At 39.7% G+C, this 27553-nt stretch overlaps 2 protein-coding genes across 2 annotated transcripts; both read right to left on the reverse strand.

Moving 5' to 3' along the window:
- Nucleotides 1–4949: 4949 nt before the first annotated feature.
- On the reverse strand, nt 4950–6092 carry LOC143038499 (uncharacterized). Its single transcript, XM_076207744.1, has one exon. It carries the CDS (start codon nt 5938–5940, stop codon nt 5143–5145), a length of 798 nt encoding a protein of 265 aa, XP_076063859.1. The 5' UTR covers nt 5941–6092; the 3' UTR covers nt 4950–5142.
- Nucleotides 6093–21377: 15285 nt separating this feature from the next.
- LOC143038230 (uncharacterized) lies at nt 21378–22566 on the reverse strand. The gene has a single exon (XM_076207239.1). The coding sequence runs from the start codon at nt 22502–22504 to the stop codon at nt 21611–21613; it is 894 nt and encodes a 297-aa protein (XP_076063354.1). The 5' UTR covers nt 22505–22566; the 3' UTR covers nt 21378–21610.
- Between the last annotated feature and the right edge of the window lie 4987 nt (nt 22567–27553).

Consider the following 27553-nt stretch of genomic DNA (forward strand, 5'->3'; position numbering starts at 1 on the left):
CCCCAGAAAGGCGTGCCAATCTTCATAGGGCTGCCATCCACCCATTGAAAGGGCGCTGCGTTGCTTTTGCGATGGCCTCCCACCCAGTAGTCGCTTCTGTCTTGACCAATTTCGCGTAGGTGACGGATCAAATGCCACATGAAATCTGCTGACTTAATGATGACTAAATCGGAGTCCATGGTTCTGCAATGTTGGCGCATTTCTTCCCACGTTCCAGATTTACTCGAATCCGCGTACACGCATCGACCGAACACTTCCGTGAAGGGGAGAGAGCAGGGGATGTCGAGATCTCTGGGTTTAAAGTTGGAGGCTTCCATGGCAGCGAGTCGTTGGCTTATGTCTTGCAGTTGGGCTTTTTGAGATGCGGCTTCCTCCAGGAGACTGACGGACGCTTTGAGCTTAGCATTGTCGCTGACAAGACGATTCAATGTGGCTTCGACAAACCGGATGGTGATCTGGTTGGTTGTTACTTTGTCGTTCACATCCCCGTAGCGAGATGCAAGGTCCTCAAGCAGACCGGATAATCTGGCAACGTCGGCATCCGTAACAGGCGGATTTCCAGTGGACATTGATGGGTGCGTGAAGGCGAGAAGAACTAAGAGTATTTTGGCAAGGTCCATTCCGGCAGCAACAGTAGGTGTCGAGGATCTACGAGGATAACTGAGATGTATCAGGCAAGAGGAAAAGAGTGTCTGTTACCATGCCCGAACTGTTGGTTGTCCGTCTGGTGCCGCTAGCGTCTTTTATACTCAGAGGAGAGAGGGAGGGAGGACGGCGGGGTGGTCTATAAATGCCACAATGAAGAGACCAATGTCCGGATCAGAGATAAGGAACATGACGATGGAGACCACTGTGGGTGGTTTGATTACGGATTTTCTTCTGTTCTGTCTGAGAAAGAGTTATGTGGAGTGAGTGAAGCTTTTGGAGGTTGCTGGTTTAAGGTCAATGGCTCTTCTACGAGCAGTAAAATATATAATTCAACACAGGTCACAACAGTGATTTCGTTCTGTATCGTCATGTTTTCCTAATCAATGACGTCATAAGATGTGACAGGGTCTAGATAAAAAGTCTCCGTCGCTGATAATGTCTTCCCACGGAGGAGGAAAGAGAAAATCAATTTCGAGATACCAAGCCAAAGGTCGAGTAATCAAACAGGACGTAGTTGGATCATGTACAAAGCAAGCGTTTAATGCCTGCGTTCAGGACAGATAACAAACAGCTTATCAGTTCGATAAGGATGTTTATATAACATCACGAAGAACATAAATCTATTTATTATAACTTTTTGTTAGGATTGTCTTTGAAAGAGTGCATCTTCATATTTTTCATCTTATATAGAAAACACAGTATAACGTTTGAGAAATGTTCAAATGATTCCTTACTGATATTGGGTATGCCTATATTAACTCATTATTGTACATATTGTGATCTGACATGATTGTTGGTGTTGTCTGGGGAGCATATAAGAATATCGTTCCTGGAGGCTAGACGTCATGATAATGCACAATTATGACTGTTGAAGATGATAGCCATGTGATGCGAGGTAGTTCCTTGGATTTTTTTTTTTTTCTGTTTGAGGTAGGCTTCCTTTTATTCTATTCAAAACCAGTATTATCCCCAATACAGTTGGTGTTTATGATTGTATAGACAAACTCAAAGTTAATAAAACACCAGGGCCTGACGGTTGGCATCCAAGAATCTTAATGGAAATGAAAAATGAGATTGTTGTTCCATTAGAAATTATTTTCAAGAAATCCATCATATCCGGAGATGTCCCAAGAGAATGGAAGCTAGCTAACGTTACTCCCATATTCAAAAAAGGTGACAAAAAGAAACCAAATAACTATAGGCCTATAAGTTTGACTTCAATCGTAGGAAAAATAATGGAAACTATCATCAGAGATGATATCGAATATCATTTAGAAAGTAACCGTTTGATAAATGATAGCCAGCATGGTTTCAGACGGAAACGTTCTTGCGTGACTAACTTACTCGAATTCTACAACACAGTTATCTCGAATTATGACAAAAGAAACAATATAGATTTAATATATCTAGACTTTGCAAAAGCTTTTGATACCGTCCCACACGAAAGACTACTTACTAAATTAGCTTTGCATGGAATAAGTGGTAGCCTATTAGGTTGGACTAGTAATTGGTTGAAAGGTCGAAAACAGAGAGTTGTTTTAAATGGAAAAACTTCTGGATGGAAAAATGTTGCAAGTGGAGTTCCTCAGGGTCCCGTTCTTGGGCCACTTCTATTCATAGTATATATAAATGATATAGACAATGGACTAAAATCTACTGTTTCCAAATTTGCTGATGATACAAAACTGTGCGGAGTGGCAAATGATCACTCAAACCAATTAGATATTCAAGAAGATTTAGATCAATTACAGCAATGGTCTGAAAAGTGGCTAATGAAATTTAACACAAGTAAATGCAAGGTAATGCACATAGGTAAAAATAACAGTAAGTACGATTGCAAGTTATTTGGAAATTCGTTAACAAAAGTGGATAGTGAAAAAGATCTCGGCGTAATTATCAGTAACGACCTCAAATCATCCAAGCAGTGTATTTCAGCCTCTGAGAAAGCAAATAAGATTCTAGGATTGATTGCGCGATCTTTTGATTTCAAAAGTCCATCACTCATTAACAAGCTATATAAATCGTTAGTTCGTCCACATTTGGAATATGCTGTTTCCGTATGGTCACTGAATCTCATTAAAGACATTGACAGACTGGAAAAAGTACAACGGCGAGCCACAAAACTTATTCCAAATATCAAAAATAAATCATACGAAAATCGACTTAAGCACATGAATCTGTTTTCCCTGAAAAAGCGTAGACTCAGAGGTGACTTGATACAGGTCTTTAAGATTTTAAAGGGAATTGACAACATCAAAAGTGACCAAATTTTCACATTGAATGAGAATCAGACAAGAAACAATGGTCTCAAACTGTCCGGAAATAGATTCAATTTGGAAGTAGGTAGAAACAACTTTGCCAACCGTGTAGTTAATGAATGGAATAAACTTCCTGCACAGGTAGTGCAATGTAGTTCAGTTCGAAGCTTTAAGAATCATTTAGATAAATACCTAAGTAAGATGCTGTAATGATTATAATTTATGTTATATTATTTGTTTTTGTTTTGTTATAATTTGTCTGTCTGATTCTCATTTATTATTAGTTATATGTCAATTTATAATCATTTACTATTTACCTTTTTGTTTGTTATTCAACTATACCTATGCATTTATTTATGTATTTTATTTGTTATTTTTACATTATTATAGTTTTAATTTATTATTAATATGATTTTTTTTTTTTTTTTTTTTTTTTGCATCCGACCTAGATATGGATCAAAAGGTCTCCTGTCGGCATGCTCCGCCTTTGTAATCCTTTGTAAGTGCTTCACATTGATTTGTGAACGCGTTAGAAATATTTATCTACGAATTACTTCAAATATAAGATTTTTATTAGCTCATTCTCAAAATGCGGCTATTTTCTAACTTTTGAATAAAGACATGTACCATGTGTACATGTATGTGTACGTGTCTGTGTGTGCGTGTGTGTATGTGTGTGTGTGTGTGTGTGTGTGTGTGTGTGTGTGTGTGTGTGTGTGTGTGTGTGTGTGTGTGTGTGTGTGTGTGTGTGTGTGTGCGCGTGTGTGTGTGTGTGTGTGTGTGTGTGTGTGTGTGTGTGTGTGTGTGTGTGTGTGTGTGTGTGTGTGTGTGTGTGTGTGTGTGTGTGTGTGTGTGTGTGTTTACAACGAACACTCAATTGATCTAACTTATCGCGTGTGAGAGGCCAACGTTACAAACCTCTCCAGAGAGGTTGTTTTTCTAAATGTCATTGGGTTCGATCGAGGAAATGAATCCCATTCCCTTGCGAATCCTGGATAAATCCCACGTTTTATAGCCTGCCGAGCGCAGCTTTAACTCTCCATCCCTGAATGCGAAAGTGTGTAGTCTAGGTCAGCGTGCTGTCCAATGTGCTTCGCAAGGACATTGTCAAGACCTTTTACTTAGATGTTCCTCTTGTTTATTTGAAGAAATATATTCGTACTTGTACTGTTGGTTTTGCTTTCTGCATTTCTGCTCGTAAGTTTTGATACATCTCTTCCGCTGCTATGTCTACGTCCAGGCAAGTATGTTTTGCATCACGTGTAAAGTTCTCTTCATTCTTTGATGTTTACTTATGTAGTTACAGGTTTCCGCGACGATCGTCTAGCGGTCTTTGGGCTCGCTACACTATTAGTGAGAAAACGTCTTCATCACCCCGATGTGAACGGAAAACAAACTGACAGTTTCTAAAGGACATCGTTCTTCTCTACGTGTCTGTTGACACAATGGCAGAGGACATGATCGAGCATCTTATCATAAAGCTCTAGTAATGATATGTGACAAGAGGATAAGAGGCCACAGGTGGGTTTCCTGGGTTACAGGAGGTTTTGTGTAATTGAAAGGAGGAGCATCAAATTTGTCACCTTGGCTAGTATTATCATCAATTATTCAGTAGCACATTTTGAATATTCTAAAGACCGTAACAAGTCTTTAAACAGGAAACATTAAAGACACGTCCAAACTTACCACTCAATACGCTTTTATTTCACTCATACTTTTCATCAAAACAATATTTCCAAAACACTGTAATCATACCCCTCCTGATATCTCAAAAATTGAGTACTTCTGATCTTCAGAATGTCGAAACTAACGCAGACACAAGTGATTGTTCGGCATGTCCAGCTGCAACCCCATAGGGCACGAAGAAAACTTGGTGGCTATGACGTCAGTAGGATAAGGAAAGTGTCAAGTTGAATAAAAGGAAGCACTGAGAGTAATATTAATACACTCTGGAAACGAAAGACAGAATTAAAGCAAAGATATATTTCCTGTGTTCATTGCCTTTATTTGGTGTGGATAAATTCCTGAATGAAAAGCCACATAGTCACGACGAACGGTTATTTATTATTTACTTCCTCAAGTCATGTGATATGTCAATAAAGAAAGAGTGATTACAAAACTGCTATCCAAGATAACGACTCTACTCGGTACAGACATAGTCTCTAGACTGTTGTCTCAGATTGTTAGCGTGATAGAATCAGTTACAAAGATCAAATTATTTGTTTATTGACTGACCTCACTTCCCCTGACAGATAGGTGGCATATTATGGCCACAGCTATGGAGGAAGTATAGGCCTTTATCATACATGCATATGTATAGCTCGATTGTATTATCATAGGGCTGCTGGGATTTGAAGTCGTTCCAGTATCCCCAGAAAGGCGTGCCCATCTTCATAGGGCTGCCATCGACCCAGTGGTAGGCCGAGGTGCCGCTTTTGCGATGGCCTCCCACCCAGTAGCTGCTCCTGTCTTGACCCGTTTCCTGGAGATGACGGATGAGATGCCAGAGAAAGTCTGCCGAGTCGATGACTGCAAGATCGGCATCCATGGTTCTGCAGTGTTGCCGCACTTCCTCCCACCCTCCAGACTTGGTCGAATCTGCGAACACACATCGACCAAACACCTCCGTGAAGGGATGAGAGCAGGTGGTGTCCTTAGCCGTCATCACTTCGCGAGAAACACACTTGGACGCAGCATCGGGTTGTCTGGGTTCAGCGCTCGAAGCTTCAACCGCGGCTAGTCGTTTGCTTATATCGTCCAGTTGGGCTTTTTGTGAAACGGTTTCCTCAAGGAGATTGACGGACGCTTTCAGCTGAGCATTTTCACTGACGAGACGATTGACTGTGGCTTCTACAGACCGGATGGTGACCTGGCTGGTTGATACTCTGTCGTGCAGATCCTCTTGTCTCGAGCCAAGGTCCTCAAGCAAACCAGAAAATCTGGTACCGTCTGTCTCCGTGGCAAGCGGATTTGCAGTATACGATGATAGGTTCATCAGGGTGAGAAGAACGAAGAAAATTTTGGCAAGAGTCATGCCGGCAGCTGGAGTGAGAGGTGACAAAGGTTTGTTGGGATCACCCAGGTGTATTGGAGGGAGAAGCAGGAGGTGAAACGAGTCTCTGTACGGAGGCTAGATTTTGTCTGTTGATTCTACTGCCGTAGCCGACTTGTTGATTGTCCATCCGGCGTCGTTAGCTTCCTTTATATAGTGAGGAGGTGGAGAGGGAGCGAGGACGAGGGAGTGATGTGGTGGTCTATACTTATTATGATAAAGATGTTGTTGAAGGCTTATCTACGCGAAAGATAAGGTTTTAGTTGAAGTGGTGAGGAGCAAGGAATCAGAGTTCCGAGTTTGTTCTGTTGTGCGTGAGGAGGCACAGTTAAAGCAGATTTTTGTGTAATGCTAGGGTGATTTTAATTTGGGGCGAATCCTCAAGTAATGACCATAGCAAAATCTTACTGAACACCAATCCCAACACCTACATAATTTTGGTTGATCTCGCCATGTCTTTCTTATCAATAAGATTATCAGATCAGACGTGTTATAATCGAAATTACAGATAAGAAGTTGGCTTCACGGATTATGTCTTCCCTCCACTGATTCACAAAAAAAAAAAAAAAAAAAAAAAATGAAGGCGAAGATTGACCAAACAACTCACTGTCTGGAAGCAAGCAGGTGATGTCACTATCCGTTACCGCCTACCCAGATAAGCATTTGGACGCTGAATGTAATATCTTGAGACGAGTTCAAGGCTTTCACAGCAGTGAGTCGTTGTTCATGTTGTTGCTATGTCGTGCAGATCCCCCCTGCAGAAAGGCAAGTTCCTCAAATCAGGATGGATTATCTTGCAACTTTGGAATCATTGACGAGTGGATTCCCTGTGCACGTTGATGAGTATATCAGGTTGAGAAGAACAAAGATAATTTTGGCAAGAATTATGCCGGCCACAAGAGTGAGAGCTGTCGAAGACCTTCGAGGATCGCTGAGATGTATTGCTAGGAAAAGTAAGGGAACCGTCGGTCTCCATACGGACGCAGAATTCTATCTTCCTTCTTTAGTATCGTAGCTGAGTTCTTGGTCATCCTTCTGGTATTGCTCGTGTAATCTATATTTAGAGAATGGAAGAGCGAGAACTTAGGGATAATATCTTTGTTTATAATTGTAATTAGTGGAGTCTCATTACCATCAAAGATAATGAATATGGCGAGGACCTATCGATCTATAACGTAGTCGGATGAAAAATAAAATGCTTTGATTTTCATCCAAAAGAATTTTAAAACTTTGAACTGCATTATATTCAGTTCCCACAACTAGAAGCTTTCTGAGGAAGCAGGTGGCAAATTTGTTTCTCTCTACTTCGAATTTGAATTTACGTCCTGACACATTCAGATCATTAATTACAATCCTGTTATTATATACAGAGGATGTAATTTATCTTTTGGTGTTGGTAATTCTCTTCCAAACCTTAAAGACTTGAATCATTTCCGTCTCCTCTTTATTTTCTGAGCGACTAAGTTAAATGTTATAAGCGGTTTTCTTATGCTTTGTTTCTTATATTAGATTTGAGTTTTGTGATATCCCGCTGCACTCTTTCCAATGTATCAATATCTTTAGTGAGATTTCAGGATAATACACAAATAGTGCATTTCAAGTATGGACGGATCAAAGACCTTTATAATTGGCTGATATCAGCGAGACATTTGAAGCCAGAAATGAACCTTACCAACCCCAGTTTCCTGTGTGCTTTCTCCGAGGAAGAAATACCATGCTTATATCTTTTAAGGTCATTAATAATAATTACGCTAAAGTTCTTTTTATTATTTATTTTGTTTATTATTTCTAATAATGTGTATATATACTAATTATTCCTTTACTTGTATAATAACATCACGCTTCAAATCAATTTCATTACTTTCTCCAAATATCTTTAAATGTCTAATTGATTCTAGCGATCATTTGCTATTGTACATAGCTTAGTATCATCACCGTCAGTGTGATGGATGTAAAAAGCAAAAGTGGCCATAGAACTGAACCATGATGAACTGCATATATTTCTGGGTAAAAACAAATCAATTCAGAATAGCGCACTGTTTATGAATGTTCAAGCAGTTTCTAATCCAGTTTACCAGATTATCTCATTTCCCATGTAAATCGAGTTTTTCGTGTGGGACAGTAACAATTCGAACAAAGATAGAAATCTACTCCAAGTTGTCCACTACTGGGTATTATTGGGTATGCTTTATTTCAGTTTCTTTGTTTGCTTGTGTGTGTGTGTGTGTGTGTGTGTGTGTGTGTGTGTGTGTGTGTGTGTGTGTGTGTGTGTGTGTGTGTGTGTGTGTGTGTGTGTGTGTGTGTGTGTGTGTGTGTGTGTGTGTGTGTGTGTGTGTGTGTGTGTGTGTGTGTGTGTGTGTGTGTGTGTGTGTGTGTGTGTGTGTGTGTGCGTGTGTGTGCGTGTGTATGCTCGTGTTCTCAATGAGGAATCAGTTGATATCTGACTTCTGCTGTGTGAGAGGCCAACGTTCCAATCCTCCCGAGAGAAGTTGTTTTTTTAGATGTCATTAGGTTCGATCCTGGAGATGAACCCTATTTTTCTACCTGGTGAGTCCTGGATAAAGCCCACGTTTGCTGTGTTATACATTTGAAGCGTTTTAACCTGCCTAACGTCGCCTTAGCTCTCCATTCCTGAATGCGAAATTATGTAGTCTAAGTCAGGGTGATATCCAATGTGCTTCGGAGCACATTGTCAAGACCCTCTACTTTGATATTTCTCTTGTTGATTCCAAGAATTGTTTTCGCGTTTGTTCCGATGGTATTGCTTCAGAGAAAGTAGATACTCTTGCGTTTCTAGTCGTAAGTTTGAATACATCTTCTCTGCTTCTATGCGTATGCCCCGGCAAATGTTTTGAATCGTTGCAAGATGATTGAAGGAAATATTCAGTCCCTTAGATGTCCACACTTGCAAGCGACATTACCAACTTCAAGTGTCCATAGTCTGTTCTTGTATTGAACATTGTAGAGGTAGAGTAAGCAGTAGATAGTAGAGAATGAATTATACATAACTTTTTAATTTGGCAACAGCCACCTCTTGTATGTACAAACAGTACCATTGGCAACCGCCAGAGTTTTCGTCGTGGAATGATTCGAGATGTAGACCAGTTTAGACGGAAAGATTAAAGGAAGCAAACCATAATTTCGTTTGTCTCAACGCCTTCAAACCCAACGTAGACCACAAACAAATCTACAGAATTACGATTAAAGATCTTAGCTGTTTTGTGTTTACTTGTGTAGTTATGGTTTATGTTGATATTGCAGAACAAAAGTGTGAACGGTATGTCAAGTCGAAGTAGTTGTATAATTTGTACTTAAACCCTCGTACCAGACAGTATCGAATGCTTTTCCACATCCTTACAGACCATGAAGGCATAACCAGGGCAATCGTCTAATGGTTTTTGGGCTTACTACACTACCAGTGATAAGACGTCTTCAGCACCCAATGTGAACAGAAACCATCGGTCTTCTCTACGTATTTGTTGACGCGATCGAACATCTTATATATATAAAAAAAAAAGACTAGTAATAATATGGGGCAACAGGATAAGAGATCATAGGTAGATTTCTTGGGTTAAATGAGGTTTTAAATAATTGAGTTAATTATCCATTTTGTGATCCTGACTAGTATTATCAAACATTATTCAGTAGCACAGCTTGAATACTCTAAAATTCTATGAGTAAAAACAGGGAACATTTCAAACACGTCCAAAACCATAATTCAATGCTCCCTTCTTTTATTTATACAATTCATCAAGACAATACTTCCAAATACTTTGTGTTCGTACCCCTCCTGATATCTCAAATGTATCTGTTGAGTGCTTCTGATTTACAGAATTCTGAAACTTGCTCAGACACAAGTGATTGTCCGTTATGTGCAATTGCATTTCCACAGGCTACGCGTAGATCTTGTTGATTGGGAAGGTTATCATGTCAGTAGGATCAAATGCATTAAAAGGGAGATCTGAAGGTGGTATTAAGACGCCGCGCCGTGGAGATGAAAGGCAGAGGGACCAGCTATTACGGACAGTGGTGATCTTAATTTATCTCCCCAATGATAAAGATATCTATTTTGGTCTTGATGCGTCAATATTCGAGACAAGGTATTCAAATGAAACGCAATGTATGTTTTCAAACTTTTATTCAAATTTAGTCTGAGAGTGATAAAATAAAAAAACTTTTGTTTCTAAAGCTTCCTCTCAATGTTATAACAACTGTACTAAAACACGAATGTCCCTTATCCTAACACAAAAAATGCAGTATAGTTCGCTGGCTCTCGAATTATTTGAGGCGTGATAAGCTAGATTCTGGAGTCTTGATAGTCTTCTGCGACGATTTGTTTAGTTACAAGAAGTGGTACGACTAATATGTGAGAAATAGAGAATTCTTTGGAAGAAGCCCACTGCTGAGGAACTACCTTGTTGGAACCTAGTTCAGAAGTCGTCGATCGAAGGTTGACCACCTGTATTTCTAAAATGTACACATAAATCTGATAAGGCACATCAAAAAACAATAGAAAGATATGTATGAAATAGGAAAAAAATATAATATGAAATATATTTACACCAATAAAGTGCAGTCACATAACAAACAAATATAGGACGTAACCTCACTTTTTTTTTTCTCTTTTTTTTTTTTTTTTTTTTTTTTTTTTTTTTTTTTTTTTTTTTTTTTTTTTTTTTTTTTTTTTTTTTTTTTTTTTTTTTTTTTTTTCTTTTTTTTTTTTTACCAGAGGTTGGTGACGTCATATTGTTTCTGACACACGGGGATCCCAAGGGGTAACACTACCAAGTACAGTTAACTACTATTGTATTTCATTTGCATGAATATTCATTTGCTGTAATACATCTTTTTTACAGGTAACACTGCATAATCATATGCATTAAACATCCTTTCTCATATAATATAAGCAATGTCTACAAAACTGCCATCTATAGCCATTTCCTTGGCGCAGGTAAAAGCACTAGATGCGTTGTTTGACGCTTCCTCAAACATCTCTGGCTACGACAACAGACTTATAGTGAGTTGAACGTTGATGATGAGCGATTGCATTCCAAGTGTTATGACTCAGGCTAGAAAGATACTTGTTAACTGTAAGGGCTTACCGAGTGCCCAAGCCACAACAAAGTTAGAATGGGGATGTAGAAACGCATCAGACTATTTGGTTTTAATAAATTTATTACGCCCGTGGGCGGCAAACAATAGTACATCTATCACAGCATTGTGTTACAGGACATGTCATATATTACACACATTCTTTAAATGGAGAGACATAATACAATAATCATTCAGGATCCCCCGAAATGGTGATGGCGGGATAGTGGTACTATGTAAGTGTTTACATATAATCATCATGCCCCGTCTCCGGGGAATATTGTCTGTCACTATGGGTCACTGGAGACAATAATACCAAGGGTGTTTGTGTTAGGACGGTTACACAGCCCGCACGGTGATCACCGTGGCATATCATCCGTCTGGGAGCCCCGTCACACAGGTCGACTCCCAAGTCCGAGCCGAGCACTGACATTATTGTGCCTTCGTACCATGGTCTTGCGTCGGCGTTACTTGTGGCGGTTGGGTAGGAGGTGGTCGTCGTATGGGGATATCGGTAGACCGTTCCGCATCTTTCGGTGTGTTGACATGGCATGAGTGGCTGCGTGTACTCGTATCTTGTTTTAAGGCATGATAGGGTGAGCATTGCGCGTGACGTCCATGACGTAGGTATAGGCTGCCTTGGTAAGATGGTCCACCGTTTAATAAATTCATTGCTTCTGAGGGCGACAAACAATAGTATATTAGTCATAGTATTATGTAAAGAGATACAAAAGGAGGTATGGTTGGATTCTAACAATCAAAATCCCCCAAAATGGGGGTGGCGAGCTAGGAGTGTATCTAAGTTGTCGTCACTAAGTAAATATTTACATACAGCTATCATGTCTTGTCTTTGTGGAATACTGTCTGTCACAATGGGGCATTGGAGACAGTAATGTTCAAGAGTGTTGGCTTTAGGGCGGTTACACAGCCTGCATGATGAGTAATGTGGCATGTCTTCCGCCTGGGATATTTGCCACACAGGTCGATATCCGAGTCTGAGCCGAGCACTGATAACATTGTGTCTCCGTACCATGGGTCCGCGTCGGCGATACTTGTGGCGGCTGGGTAGGAAGTGGTCGTGGTGTTGAATGGAGACACTGGTGGCTCGTTCCGCATCCCTTCGGCGTGTTGTTATGGTGTGAGTGGCTGCGTGTATTCTGTTTTTGAGGCATGGCATCAGACTATTGGTATGCTGAAAGAGTCCTCCATTTAATATTCCAGTATGAAATAGAATCAAACAGAGACAACATAAACTAACAAAGCAATATTAGTATTAATCCTAATACACAATAGAAATAAATGGGGAATGAGATATGTAGAAAATATAGAACGGGTAAGACTGAAACCTGGCACGTCGAGTCGTCGGTTGTTCAAGCAATGATTATTACAATCCAGAGGGGTGGGGGGGCGAAGCTGGCAGCTAGCTAGAGGCAAGTCTGTCGAGTGAGTAAGTAAAGGGCAGGATAGATAAGATGGGAAAGAGGGGGGTAGGGGTGAATTTGAGGGGCCAGTGCAAGGAAAGAATGAAATAGAAGGAAGTTAGAGTTTTAATAGGTTACATATTCTGTCTGTCGAATCTTTGTTGGATCTTTGAGGCTATCGACCTATAATGAGGTTATTAAGCCTGGTCGAGTCTTTTTTTTTTTTTATCTTTAAGGCTATCGACCTATAATGAGGTCATTAAGCCTGGTGTGAACCTGCGATCCTTTTTAATCTACCATTATAATTTCCACAATAGTCCTGTAGTGCGCAAATAAAATACTAATTTGTCAATAAGTAAACGGTCGTCGGTCAAAAGATTTGTGGTGCTTAGCTGAATTTTCTTAAGTTTGCAGTGTTGTATAAGCGCTTGGCGCTGTGTGTTGCATCTTGAGCAGTGTAGGAGTATGTGTCTTATGGATAGTATAGTGTTGCAGGTGTTGCATTGGGGAGGAAATACGCCATTAATGTATGGGTTTAGGTGGGTGAGGCGGGTCGAATTCATCCTCAGTCTTGCTATGGCGATTTCCTCCTGTCTGTTATTTCTGTATGATGTCGACCAATCTGTTATGTGTTCCTTTTGTTTGTGCGAGATGTCGAGATTGTTCCACTGGAGTTGCCAGTGGGTGTGTAATTGTTTTCTTAACACAGAGTTGAAGGTTCCTATGTCCAGGGGTATGTCGGTAATAGAGTCTATTTCTAAGGCAGTTTTGGCTAAGGTGTCCGCTTTCTCATTCCCGAAGATCCCAATGTGACTGGGAACCCAAGAGAGAGTAATGGACTTGTTAGTTATCGACAATGTGCTAATGATTTTGCCCAAGAGGAAGTTCTCCATATGGTTACCTGACTTAATTGACTGAAGTGCACTTAGTGAATCTGTGAATATGACGAAATTACTATGTGTGTCAGATTGAGCATATTCTAAGGCTTGATATATACCGTAGAGTTCGGCGATATATATGCTCGTATGGTCCGGCAATCTGAACATCATCCGGGTTTTGTTGCAGTATAACCCTGTCCCAGTTTTGGGGCCGCACTTGGAGCCATCAGTGTATAGTGCCCTGTGGTCATTGTACTTATGGATGGTCTCCAGGGTCTTCTGTCTCAGTTCTTCTGTGGAAGACGTATTCTTCTTGAGGTCTTGATTGATGTTGACCTTCGGGGCGATGTTTTTCCACGGTGGTAAGTGGGTGGCTTCCATCTGTTCTATTGACCACAGTGGTACTGAATACTGCTCACACAAGGATCGGATCCTGATGGAAAGGGGATTTAGGCTGGAGTTGGTGAAGTGTTCGTGTTGTTTGATGGTCTCCTTGCAGGGATGTCGAGGGATACGGAGCACTTTGGCGACGTATCGGAGTGCAAGGAGTTCGCGCCTGTAGTGGAGGGGGGGTACGTTTGCTTCAACCTCCAGCCTCTCGATTCTTGTGCAGCGTAATGCTCCAAGTGCTATTCATAGGCCTTTGTTTTGGATGATGTTCAGGGGTTGTAACGTGGTTGGTGTTGCCGAACCATATATCTGACACCCATAGTCTAGTTTAGATCTAATCAGGGACTTATAAATCATTAGCAGGGATTTCCTATCTGCTCCCCAATTTGTGCCCGTTAGTTTACGTAGCAAATTAATTCTCTTGTTGCACGCATCAACTAGGTATTTTACATGGGCCTTCCAGTTTAGCCTGGAGTCCAGTTTCAGGCCAAGGAAAAAGGTTGAGTTTTGTACTGGAATGGGGTTACCATGTAATTGCAGATTTATTTCTGCCTGGGCTCTGCGTGAAAATACAATTACTGTTGACTTTAATTCCGAAAACTTAAATCCCCATTTGTCAGACCAGTCCTGGAGCGAGTCCAGGGCCAGTTGTACGCGAGAGCCGGAAAACTTGGCGTTCGGTGAGGAATGCCAGATTCCGACGTCGTCAGCGTATAATGAGTATTTAAGGTTCCGAGGTGGAGCGGGTAGAATATCGTTTATCAGCAACATAAATAATGTGGGACTTAACACACTTCCCTGTGGTACGCCATTTTCTTGTGTGCGTGTTGTTGAAAAGAAATTTTGATTTTTGACCGAAAATGTACGGTCTTTTAGAAAATTTTGAATTAAAATAGGGAGATTCCCTCTAAGGCCAAGGGCATAGTTTTTCGAGGATACCACGTCGCCATGCCATGTCGTAGGCTCTTTCTAAATCTAAAAAACAAGCAACAAGATATTCTTTCCTCTCGAAGGAGGAGAGGATATCTTGTTCTAAGTTGACCAAATGGTCAAGACTATTTTTATTTTTCCTGAAACCACATTGGGCAGGAACTATTAAATTTTGAGACTCTAGGATGAATTTTAATCTGTTATTGGCCATACGTTCTAATACTTTGCATAAGCAGTTGGTAAGCGCTATAGGGCGATAAGAGGAAGGACTCATTGGGTCCTTCCCCTTTTTGAGGATAGGTATGACGTGGGCATGTCTCCATGTTTTTGGGAATTCTTGACTAATCCAAATTGCGTTGTATATTTCCAATAATTTTTTCAGTGAAATTGAATTCAAATGTTGCAGCATCTCATACCTAATCTCATCTGGGCCAGCAGAGGTTCCTCTACACGAGCTTAAGGCTTGTTGAAGCTCGTGTAGTTGGAAGGGGGTGTTATAATCGTGGTGTGTCTGTGTATGGAAGATCAGAGGTTCTGCTTCCCGTCTTTGTTTGTGTTGTAAAAAGGTTGGTGAATAGTTATTTGTGTTGCTTGTTTGCGTAAATGTGTCTGCGATTGTGTTTGCGATGTCCAGGGGAGCATCTACAAACGTGTTTCCAATGGTTAGGGTCTTAATGTTTGGTGTGTATTTGCCGTCGATTTTACGGACGGCTGACCAGATTTGTGATAGAGGAGTGTTTGCGTTTATTGTGGAGATGTAATCATGCCAAGACTTTCGTTTGGCTTGTTTTATTGTTCTACGGGCCTCTGCTTGCGTTTTTTTTTTTTTAAGTAATAAAGTTTGGTGCAATAAGGTTATGTCTAAAAGTTCGGTAAGCCCTATTCCGCTTGCAAAGTGCTTTTCTGCAGTCTGATGTCCACCAGGGAACTCTATGCTTGTGAAATACCGAGGTTTTTGGTATATGCTTAATAGCTGAATTCAAAATTCAGTTTGATAAATTGAATATTTTGTCATCCATATTATCCCCTGTGATGTTGACGTTGGTGGTTGTGCGATACATTTCCCAGTTGGCTTTTTTGATGTTGAATTTGGGACAGGGAGGGGGTGAGTTGTCTCCGTAGGCTGGAGGAGCCGTAGCGTGGTCACCCCCTATTTTTAGTATTACTGGGAAATGATCGCTGAGCATGGTGTCGTCATGCGTGTGCCATTGTGTGATGTCAGACAACGCAGGAGATGATATGGATAAATCTATACATGAAAATGAACCCCTAGTATTGTCTACTCGAGTGGGACTGCCAGTGTTTAGGAGGACCAGGTTGTTAGTGTTGAGCACTTCTTCCATCTGCTCCCCTCGTGGAGAGGTTTTGTTGCTACCCCACATGCGATGGTGGGAGTTGAAATCTCCCACTATCAGTTTGTGGTGGGGTAGTTGTTCTATCAACCCGTTTAGTTCCTCTAGTGGAAAACGAGGGTCGGGAGGTAGGTACAGGAGCAGATGGTTACGAGTTTGTTGTGCAGTTTCGTTTTTATAGCGACTGCTTCCAAGGTCGTGGCCAGTGGTAGTTCCACTTGGGGAAGGCAGTCGCTGACTGCAACTGCGACCCCCCCTCCAGGCGCCAACCTGTCCTTCCTATAGGTGGTGTAGTTCTTCAGTTTGAACTCTACACTGGGGTTAAGATGAGTCTCTTGTAGACAAATAACTGAGGGGTTGTTGAGCGAGTTAAAAATTATTAAGTCATTTAATTTACTTCTAACACCTCGGCAATTCCACTGGATTTTTTTTTTTTTTTTTTTTTTTTTTATCTGCTTCGGTTTCTTCCTTTCTTGACCTTAGTGGGAGAGGTGTGTTTAGCCCCGGATGAACGGTCTGGGCTGGTAATAGGACTTAAAAGTCGTTTTTGGGAAACGGAGATCTCCATACTGACATCCTCTTCAGTACGTGTGGGCACACGTTTGGAAGGCTCTGGGATGGCCGGGGAAGGAAGGTGCGAGTGAGTTTGCCTGTTACTTTGGCGGTGTTCTTTGTCCTTGGAGTGCTTGCTCTCAGTTTGCGTTTCAATGGTTCTGTAGGTTTTTTTGATAGCCGAAGCATAGGAAGTTGCTCCGGAAGTACTAGTTGGGGTAACTAGTCTTTCCATCGCACGCTTCCTTGCTTCGTAAAAGGATATGCCACAAGTTGCTTTCTCTGTACAGATTTCTTTTTCTAATTTGAAAGTGGGACAGTCTCGGGAAGTGGATGCATGGTTGTTATTGGAGGGGCAGTTAACACATTGAAACACCTTTGCAGAGCAAGCATCCATAGGATGTTCGCCTGCACATTTACCGCATACGACTGTTTGTTTGCTGCAGAATTTGGCTAGGTGACCATATTTGAAACATTTGTTGCAGCGCAAAGGATTGGGGACATATGGTCGTGTTGGGACATGGATGTATCCAATTTTAACGTGGTCAGGGAGGGTTGTCGAGTTGAAAGTGAGGATTATTAGTGGCGTGTTCACTCGCATGTTCCTTTCTCGGTCCAATCGCGTTATAAATTTGACATCTAATATTCCTTCAGATTTCATTTCTTCGAGGATGTCACATTCTTCCATGGTCATCAAATCTCTGCAGTGGATTACTCCTCTGCAGGAGTTGAGTGACCTAGGGAGGGATGCAACAACATCGAAGGAATGGAATTTCCTAGCCTTAAGAAGATCGCGTGTAGCTCTTCCAGAGTTGGTGGTAACTTGGAGGTCTCCGCTTCTAAGTTTCTTAACTTGGTTGATATCATTGGTAAATTGTTCAAGACATTTTTTGAGCATAAATGGGTTTAGGTCAGCTAATCGGGTGTGGTCAGAATGAAGAAACACGTGTCTAGCCTTGTCCGGGTCGATATTAGGGTCGTCAGGGGAAGTCCTCCTAGTTTGCAGGGATGGAGTTGAGGACTCCATCCTGCGCGTTGGGGTGGGGGGACGAGCCCCCTGGTACACAGAAAAATGTGCTCAGCAGAGCAAAATATAATATAACGGGGTCACACAGCTTCCTTTGGCGACTACTGTCATGACCTGTTACGCGGAGGTAACGGATCAGATGCCACATGAAATCTGCTGACTTAATTATTACCAGATTGAAGTCCATGGTTCTGCAATGATGCCGCGTTTCTTCTCACATTCCAGATTTATTCGAATCCGCGTACACGTATCGACTGAACACCTCCATGAAAAGGAGAGAGCAAGTGTCGGGCTCTCCGGATTTAAATTGTCACTTTGTAAATAGAAAGTGTCTTATTTTACTGGAATTAATTGTTAGTATTTCCCAAAGTTAGTAATAGCTAAATAAGTTACACAAAAAACTCTTTCGTTTTTCATATATTGCAATTTTGATTTATTGATTCTATCCCCAAAACGGCGTCTGTTTCAGCCATTCTCGTAAAACCTACCCATGGCACCATCTACTCCATTCAGAAAGTAATTACTTAAGAAATAATAGCCAGCATGGATTCAGACGGAAACGTTCTTGTATGACTAACCTACTCGAATTCTACAACACAGTCATCTCAAATTTTGACAAAAGAAACAATATAGATTTAATATATCTGGATTATGCAAAGGCTTTTGATACAGTCTAATAAATGGTTAAATGGTCGTAACCAGAGTTGTTTTAAATGGCAAAACTTCTAGATGAAAAAAAGTGTTACAAGTGGAGTTCCTCGGGATTCCGTTCTTGGGCTGCTTCTATTCATAGTATTTATAAATTATATAGACCACGGATTTAAATCTATTGTTTCCAAATTTGTCGATGATCCAAAAATATGTGGAATGGCAAATGATCATTTAAACTAATTAGATATTTAAGAATATTTAGATAATCTACAGCAATGGTCTGAAAAATGGCTAATGATGTTTAATACAAATAAATGTAAGGTTATGCACATGGGTAAAAATAACAGTACGATGACAAGGTATTTGGAAATTCATTAACAAAAATGGAGAGGGAAAAGGATCTCGGCGTAATTATCAGGAATGCTTTCAAATCATCTATGCAGTGTATTTCAGCCTCTGGGAAAGCAAATAAGATTCCAGGACTGATTGCACAATCATTTGATTTTAAAAGTCCATATGTCGTTAGTTCGTCGTTAGTTCGTCCACATTTGGAATATGCTCTTTCCGCATGGTCACCGAATCTCATTAATGCTTTAGACAGATTGGGAAAAATACAACGGCGAGCCACAAAACTGATTCCAAATTTCAGAAATAAATCATATGAAAATCGACTAAAGAATATTAATCTCTTTTCCCTAAAAAAGCGTAGACTCGGGGGCGATTTGATACAGGTCTTTAAGATTCTAAAGGAAATTGACAAGATCAAATTGTGACGAAATTTTCACACTGAATGATCAGACAAGAAATATTGGTCTCAAATCTCAGGAGGTAGAGTTAATATTAATCTATTGTTATTTATCTGTTAGTTTATTATTCATCGTTATCTATTTTTTTCTATTCATTTATTTCTTTATTTATCTATTATTTCGTTCTTTCGCATCCGACCTAGTTATGCTCTTCCATTGTAATCATTTATGATAGCTGTTTTCCGCAACTGACAGAGTTCTCTCACTTCCGACTGCGTGGGAGTGGGATGATGACTTTGAGGAGAGCTTTGAATAAAACACACTAATAAGAAAAGAAAAAGTAAAGGAAAAACCAATTTAAACAAATTCTTAACAGTCCTCATTTTAGCATCGTGTCATTTTGATAGTGTGAATGAGAATATAACTGAAAACCCAGGCACATCAAGAGCAAAAATAGAGAAGGCAATTAAAGCCATGAAAAACGACAAGTCCCCGAAGAAAAATAAAATAGGAGGAGAATTACTCAAGGAGAAAGAACGTAAGAAGAACTACACCGACTGTTTGAGAACATGGGAAAATTAACAGTTACCATGTACGTGGAGACATGGAATAATAACCCCTTTTAAAAGAGAGAGAGAGAGAGAGAGAGAGAGATGTGAAAATTACAGGGGTTTTCACTCTGTTCTCGTAATGGTAAGAATAACATACTGTATAACGGATTGAGACCTATAGCAGAAGAAATTTCAAGTGAATACCAAAGTGGTTTTAATCTTGAGAGAACAATGAATGGTCTTTTTTTCTATCATCCTGCAAATATATGAAAAAAATGGGAATACCAGAAGATGAGGCACGCTTCCCTTGATCTTAGGCAAGCTTAAGACAGTGCTTTTAAACCACTTTCATATTTCACCAAAATTAAAAAAGAAAATGGAAACAGTAAATGGAAGCTTTCGTAATAAAGACAGGGATGTATTCAGACTCCATTGTTATTTAAACATCTTAAACGTTCTATGAGAGATACTGAAGAGTGTTTATAAACATGCATTGTGGGAGACCATAAATAGTTTTCATATGTCCCCAATTAAGTGATTAATATAAACAAGATATGAACTACAGCATTAGTCAAAGTTGGGGAACAGCAAACGGAATCTTCCGAGATAAAGACAGGGGTGTATTCAGTCACCATCACTGTTTAAGATTTGTGAGAAAATTACTGAGAGAACTACCGCAACGACCTCAAGGAATAAGCATGAAGGCTAGAAATGTTTGAGTTTTAAGGTCTGCAAATGACATTGACGTCATAGGAGCAAAATTATCTTTACTTGATTAGAAGCATAACGTTATTTGTAGAAATAGCAAAAAATAATTCCATATAGATGTGAACTGAAGCAAGTTGATGCATGTAAAATAGGTGAGAGAGCAATGAACACCAGTGCTGATCAATAGTGAAGATTATGAAATGGTATCAGAATTCAAGTACCTTGGGCAGTGCATAATGAACTTGTTAAAAGTAGAGAAGTTAAAGCTCGAACTGCGGCATATAGCCCATTAGATTTTTCTAAATTGTAAAGAATATTTAAAAAAAAATGTGAGCAGAAGGAACAAATATAAGCTATATAATACCAATATAAAGTTTGTCCTATTGTAAGGTTGGGAAACGTGGGTAATAACATTGGAGCTCAAACAAAAGCTGATTTTTCTTCTTCTTTTCTTTCTTTAAAGCGGTACTGAGAAGGATTTCAGACCCGACCCCTGATCCAGAAACGGGACGGTAGAGAGGGAGACAACTGAGAACTGAGGGAAATGTTTGCTTTGCCCTGTGTGATGGATGATGCGAAGCCCATACGACTGAAATGGGCTAGGCATGATACCGTTGAGGCGTTTACTTTAAAGAAAGGATGACCGTGTTAGAGGTGACAGAAACCAACCTGAAAGGCCTTGGAAAAGATGGTAAGACAACTTAAAGAAAGATCTGGAGAATTTAAGGGTAACAGATTGGCAAGACTGGAGAAACATAGCACAAAGTAGGAAAAAATAGCGAGAGCTTGTGTCATCGATCAGGGTTTTACAAGAGTACAGAAAAATACCGGAGTGAATTTTGGAGAAATCCTTTCAGAGTACTTTGCATTCACTTTTCATATATCGAATCTCAACGAGTGCTTCTCGTTTTCATGATTGAAGTCCTACCGAAGACCCTCCAACCGGCCAGTGATTGGACATTGTGTCTAGCAACAGATCTTGTTGAGCGGGATGGGTTTGATGTCACAACTATGGAATGTATGTGATAGGTTTTGTATCGAAATGATGTAGCGTAGACAAAGGACAGAAATAAGACAAAGATATTTTTCAGTGGTTATCACATTTATTAATCATGAGTAAACTCCAAGTTACAAGGAAGCGTTAAGTATTTACTACCTCAGGTACAATAAACTGTAAAGAATGATTGCAAATTTGTTATCTATGATGACCCTCTACCCGGTACAGAAAACGGCTCTATTGTTGTTTAAGTTTTTGATGACTAACTTTGTAGAAGGCATGCTTTGACATGCTGACGTAAAAACATTTATGACCCAATCTGCTGCAAAATGTAGAAAGATGTAGTCGTTCACTGAATTCATGTTCTCTGACATATGGGTGGCTGCATGTGATTAAGACCGCAGCTATGAAGGAAATAAAAGCCTTTATCGGCCATACAGACGTGTAGCTCAGATAGACCATCATAGGGCTGCTGTTTTAAGGCATTCCAGTGTCCCCAGAAAGGCGTGCCCATCTTCATAGCTCTGCCATCAACCCAGTGGAAGGCCGCCGTGGCGCTTTTGCGATGGCCTCCCACCCAGTAGCTGCTCCTGTCTTGACCTGTTTCATGGAGGTGGCGGATCAAGTGCCACATGAAATCGGCTGAGTCGATGATTACCAGATCGGAATCCATGGTTCTGCAATGTTGCCGCATTTCCTCCCACGCTCCAGACTTGCTAGAATCTGCGTACACACATCGACCGAACACCTCCGTGAAGGGGAGCGAGCAGAGGGTGTTGGACTCTCTGGCTTCAGAGTTCGAAGCTTCCACCGCAGCAAGTCGTTTGCTTATGGTTTCCAGTTGGGCCCTCTGTGAAACGGCGTCCTCGAGTAGTCTAACGGACGCTTTCAGCTGAGCATTTTCACTTACGAGACGATTCACTGTGGCTTCGACAGAACGGATGGTGACCTGGTCGGTTGTTACTCTGTCGTGCAGATCCCGCAGTTGAGAGGAAAGGTCTTCAAGCAGGCCGGATAATCTGGCAACGTCGGCATCCGTGACGAGCGGATTTCCCGTGCACGTTGATGAGTATGTCAGGGCGAAAAGAACGGAGATAATTTTGACAAGGGCCATATCGGCAGCAAGAGTAGGTGTCGAGAATCTGTGAAGATCACCGTGATGTATCGGTGGGGCATCTAGAAGGAATTGTCTCAGTATGGAAGCCGAACGCTGTCTGCCAGTTCGAGTCCTGTAACTATGTTGATTGTACATCCAGTGTTTTCGGCAGGTTTTATATTCAAAATGAACAAGGACGAGGGAGTGATGTAATTGTTTACTCTTCATATGATGAAAAAAAAATAAGAAGAGGTTTATCAATATGAAAGATAAGACTTAGACGATGGGGGACACCATGATTTTATGTGTAGTGGTGTTGGTTTGTCACTCATTATTAAGGTTACCAAATGTGTTATAACCTTGATAAGAGTTTGCCTTTGCTGATTCAAGGTTTCAAGCCAAAACTTGCTTAATCATCGATAGCATAATTAATTTATGTATGAGGTAAAGCGTTGGGTTCCCAGACACACTCACACACACACACACACACACACACACACACACACACACACACACACACACACACACACACACACACACACACACACACACACACACACACACACACACACACACACACACACAAACTAACAAACAAGCACACACACACACACACACACACACACACACACACACACACACACACATATATATATATATATATATATAAATAAATATATATATATATATATATATATATATATATATATATATATATATATCTCAAGGACCACTATTACACAGGACGTGCGCACCCAGATCCCTGGGTCCGCTAGAGGAGGCCATTGCTTTCTTTGTAACCTACTATCTTATATTGGACAAATATATCAAAAATAGAAAACTAACATTGTATATAGGACAAATATATCAACTATAGACTTATTCAATGCAGTATAAGTTGATATAAACTTTTATAGTGAAATAAGAAACTATTTTTAACGCACTGTTATGCTTTAAAATGCCAATTTTAGCCGGACTTAACAGATATTATTGTATGAGGTTAGTGGACACCAGGGTTGGCGAATTTTTTCTATCTTTTTAAAAAATATAGAAAATCTATTTTTCTTTTATTTAAATCAGATTCAATTGATTTAGATAGATTTCTTTTATAGATTTTAAATATTGTGGGATTGCTATCTGATATGCGATCTGATTGCTAAAGGACATTTGTAGCATATCAATATAAGGAGCAGTGTTATATAGACTTGCTACAAGTATACAAGGAATGGTATAAGCCGTATGTGAGGACGGTATGCTCAGGTCCACTCGATTCCTCCAAGAGTTTTCTCATCTTGGTGACATTTGCTGCATTGTCTGTCACAACACTTCCAATGTGACAACCAAAATCTTGTTCAGCCTTCTTGATCGAATTTTGTACAAGTTGTAGAGGATATTCAGCAGTGTGAGGTTTACCTGATGTGTCTATTGTGTCAACTAAATAAGTCTGACCAGTGGATGTTGTTAGAGTGACACATATTATGGGCTCATTATGGATGTTAGACCACCCATCAATTGAAAGACATACAGTTTCATTATTCAGGTCATCTGCACACTTTTTATATTCCCTTTCATACACAAGATCCAAGTACTTATCAGCAGTATCTTTTCTGAATGGAGGAATATAACATGGCCTAAGGTTCTGAACCATCTTGAGAAACTGAGGATGCTGAACAAGGCGAAATAGTGAATTTGTAGCAAATATAATTCTTGCAACTTCTTTGTCGAGATTTTCCTTTTGAGAGGCTGAAGTTTTTATGATAAACCTGTCCAGAGATGTTGATGACTTCCTTTTAGATGAAAATTATTTAGCAGAAGTGGCGCCTGTGGAGGAGTCTGACAGTGACCTTTTTAATGGTGGAGTCAGGTTTGTAGATAATTCAAATGGAGCCGATGATGAAGGAATTGAAGCTGTTGATACAGATTCTGAAATGGAAACAGAAAAATTTAGCATATTGCATAACTTATAAATGAATAGATAAATAATTGAATACAGTGTGATTTAGGCTACTTTTAAGTACAGTAGTTATTTTTTTAGATAATGATCATATTCACACAAGCCACTAAATTATTTGGAAATAATCAACAGGATATAAAATAGGTGGGCTTGGAATTCAGCCCACACAGGATTCAGTCCACTTTTAAATTCACTAAAGATAATGGGTTAGTTGGGTTAGGTTAGGCTAAATTCCTTTGGGCTGAATTCCATGTGGGCTGAATTCCAATGGAACCTATGAAGTATATTACACAATCTTGAATGAAATTAATAACAATCATCTAGGCCCCAAAGTTGAGTGGATACAGTATATTTAGTGATATAGTCATTACCCAAATTTAGAAGTAATGAAGTTGAAGTATCATCTCTTTAGGCCTTTACATTTTTATTGCACATGCTCTCCATTGTTCACCAAATGTATATAGTTGCATATCAAAAGGGAGAAAGACACACAATAAAAATAGAATTATTTACCTGGGTCATAAATTTCTTCCGTATGCTGTGGCTGACCTTGGCATTTATCTCTGTGAGATTTTAATCTTGACACAATGCCCTGTAGTTCCTGGCTGCAGTCTTTATATCTAGCTCGGTACCCTTTGCCAGAAGTTGTTGGTAGTTTTTCAAAAATATTCCAGACAGGATGATTTTTTCTGCCTGAAGGAACCACTCTGCCAGGTCCAGAAGACATCTTTCCTGGTTGATTCCAAAGCAGTAACTGACTCAGTGAGAAGCTGCTTACCTAGAACAAGTTTCAACAAGAATCTTGTTGAAACTTGTTCTGGGCTGCACAGTGATGTATATATTACATGTAGGCTTATACCGCTCCTTCTATACTTGTGGCAAGTATATATAACACTGCTCCTTATATTAATATGCTACAAATGTCCTTTAGCAATCAGATCGCATATCAGATAGCAATCCCACAATATTTTGAATCTATAAAAAAAAGCTATTTAAATCAAATAAATCTGATTTGAATAGAAAAAAATGTATCTTTTTTTTTTTAAAGATAAAAAAAAATCGCCAACCCCAGTGTCCACTAACCTCATACAATAATACCTGTTAAGTCCGGCTAAAATTGGCATTTCAAAGCATAACAGTGCGTTAAAAATAGTTTCTTATTTCATTATAAAAGTTTGTATTAACTTATGCTGCACTGAATAAGTCAATAGTTGATATGTTTGGCCTATATACAATGTTAGGTTTCTATTTTTTATATATTTGTCCAATATAAAATGTTAGGTTATAAAGAAAGCAATGGCCTCCGCTAGCTGACTCAGGGATCTGGGTGCGTACGTCCTGTGTAATAGTAGTCCTTGATATATATATGTGTGTGTGTGTGTGTGTGTGTGTGTGTGTGTGTGTGTGTGTGTGTGTGTGTGTGTGTGTGTGTGTGTGTGTGTGTGTGTGTGTGTGTGTGTGTGTGTGTGTGTGTGTGTGTGTGTGTGTGTGTGTGTGTGTGTGTGTGTGTGTACGTGTGTGTGTGTGTGTGTGTGTGTGTGTGTGTGTGTGTGTGTGTGTGTGTGTGTGTGTGTGTGTGTGTGTGTGTGTGTGTGTGTGTGTGTGTTTGTGTGTGTGTGTGTGTGTGTGTGTATGTGTATCTACCTAGCTGTATTCACCTAGTTGTATTTTACGGGAAGGGGAGCTATGCTCGTAGTGTCCCGTCTTCATTTTATCTAAACTATTCTTAAATTCATGTATTGTTTTTGCACACACCACTTTCACACCTAACTTGTTCCAAATGTCTATTACTCTGTGAGGAAAGCTGTTCTTTTTCATATCTCTTCTATAGCCGTCTTTCTTGACTTCTTTCCGTGTCCTCTTGTATTTCTATCATCCCACTTTATTAGATCCTCTCTATCCAAAATTTCTATGCCTTTCATGATTCTGTAAATAGCTATCAAATCTCATCTCTCTCTTCTTTGCTCTAGTGTCTGTAGCTCAAGTTTTGCTAGTCTCTCTTCATATGATAGTTTTGAGAGTGTTGGTGCCAATTTTGTAATTGCTCTTTGTATTCTTTCAAGTCTTTTTATACTTTTTTTTTTGTACTTGGTGACCACATCGTTGCTGCATATTCCAATCTTGGTCTTATCAGAGTGATTAGTACTTTCTTCACCATTTCTTCATCCAGGTATGTAAATGCCACTTTGATTGTTCATACTAAATCATAAGTTTCATCAAAAATCTTATTTATATGTTTCTCAGGTGACATACTATTCATAACAATGACTCCCAAGTCCTTCTCATTTTCAACTTTTTTATTCCTTCTTCTCCCAATAAATATGATCCTGTTATTCAGTTTTTGTTTTTTCCAAATTCCATTATACTACACATTTTAGTATTGAACTCCATCTCCCACTTCCTACTCCATTCCTGTACTTTATCTATATCACTCTGTAGTGATTCACAATCTTCTTCCGTGTTCACTTTTTTAAATAATTTTGCATCATCTGCAAAGAAGCTCATATAACTTTCAACTTCTTCATCTATTTCATTAATATATATAGCAAACATCATTGGGGCCAGAACTGTTCCTTGTGGAACACCGCTTATTACTTCATCCCAATTGGAGTATTTGTCTCTTATCACTACTCTCATTTTTCCTTCTTGCAAAAAGTCTTCCATCCATTTAAGCAGTTTGCCCTGTATTCCTCCTTCAGTTTCTAATTTCTTGAGCAACTTCTTATGTGGTACTTTGTCAAAAGCTTTTTTTAGGTCTAGAAATGCACAATCAGCCCATCCATCTCTTTCTTGTATTATATCTATTAGTCTTGAATAGAAACATATTAAATTGGTGACGCATGATCGTCCTTGTCTGAATCCAAATTGCCTTGGATTTAGCACGGTTTTTTTTTTTTCTAAATATTTTACCCATCTACTTTTGACAATTCTTTCACAAATTTTTGCTATTGTACTTGTTAGAGAGACTGGTCTATAGTTGGTAGGGTCTTCTTTATTTCCTCCTTTATATATAGGTTATGTATTTGCTTTTTTCCAATCTTCTGGAACTTTTCCTTTTTTCAAGGAACTGCTTATTATGCTATGTATTTTGTCAGCCAGTTCATTCCTGCACTCTTTCAAAATCCAGTTTGCTATTTCATCTGGTCCATGCGATTTTCTGACATCAAGATTACTCAAGTGTTTCAATATTTCATTCTTTGTTACTTCTATTTCTTTCATAGGGGGGACTCTCTCTTTCCATTCGATCTCTT

Source organism: Oratosquilla oratoria, chromosome 24 (genome assembly GCF_046742065.1).
Source record: "Oratosquilla oratoria isolate Oo_2021 chromosome 24, ASM4674206v1, whole genome shotgun sequence".
Taxonomy (NCBI): Eukaryota; Metazoa; Arthropoda; class Malacostraca; order Stomatopoda; family Squillidae; genus Oratosquilla; species Oratosquilla oratoria.

Bases quoted from the DNA above. Each gene is read 5' to 3' on its own strand.
- LOC143038499 (XM_076207744.1), bottom strand. From the start codon at position 5,940: ATGACTCTTGCCAAAATTTTCTTCGTTCTTCTCACCCTGATGAACCTA.
- LOC143038230 (XM_076207239.1), bottom strand. From the start codon at position 22,504: ATGTACAATCAACATAGTTACAGGACTCGAACTGGCAGACAGCGTTCG.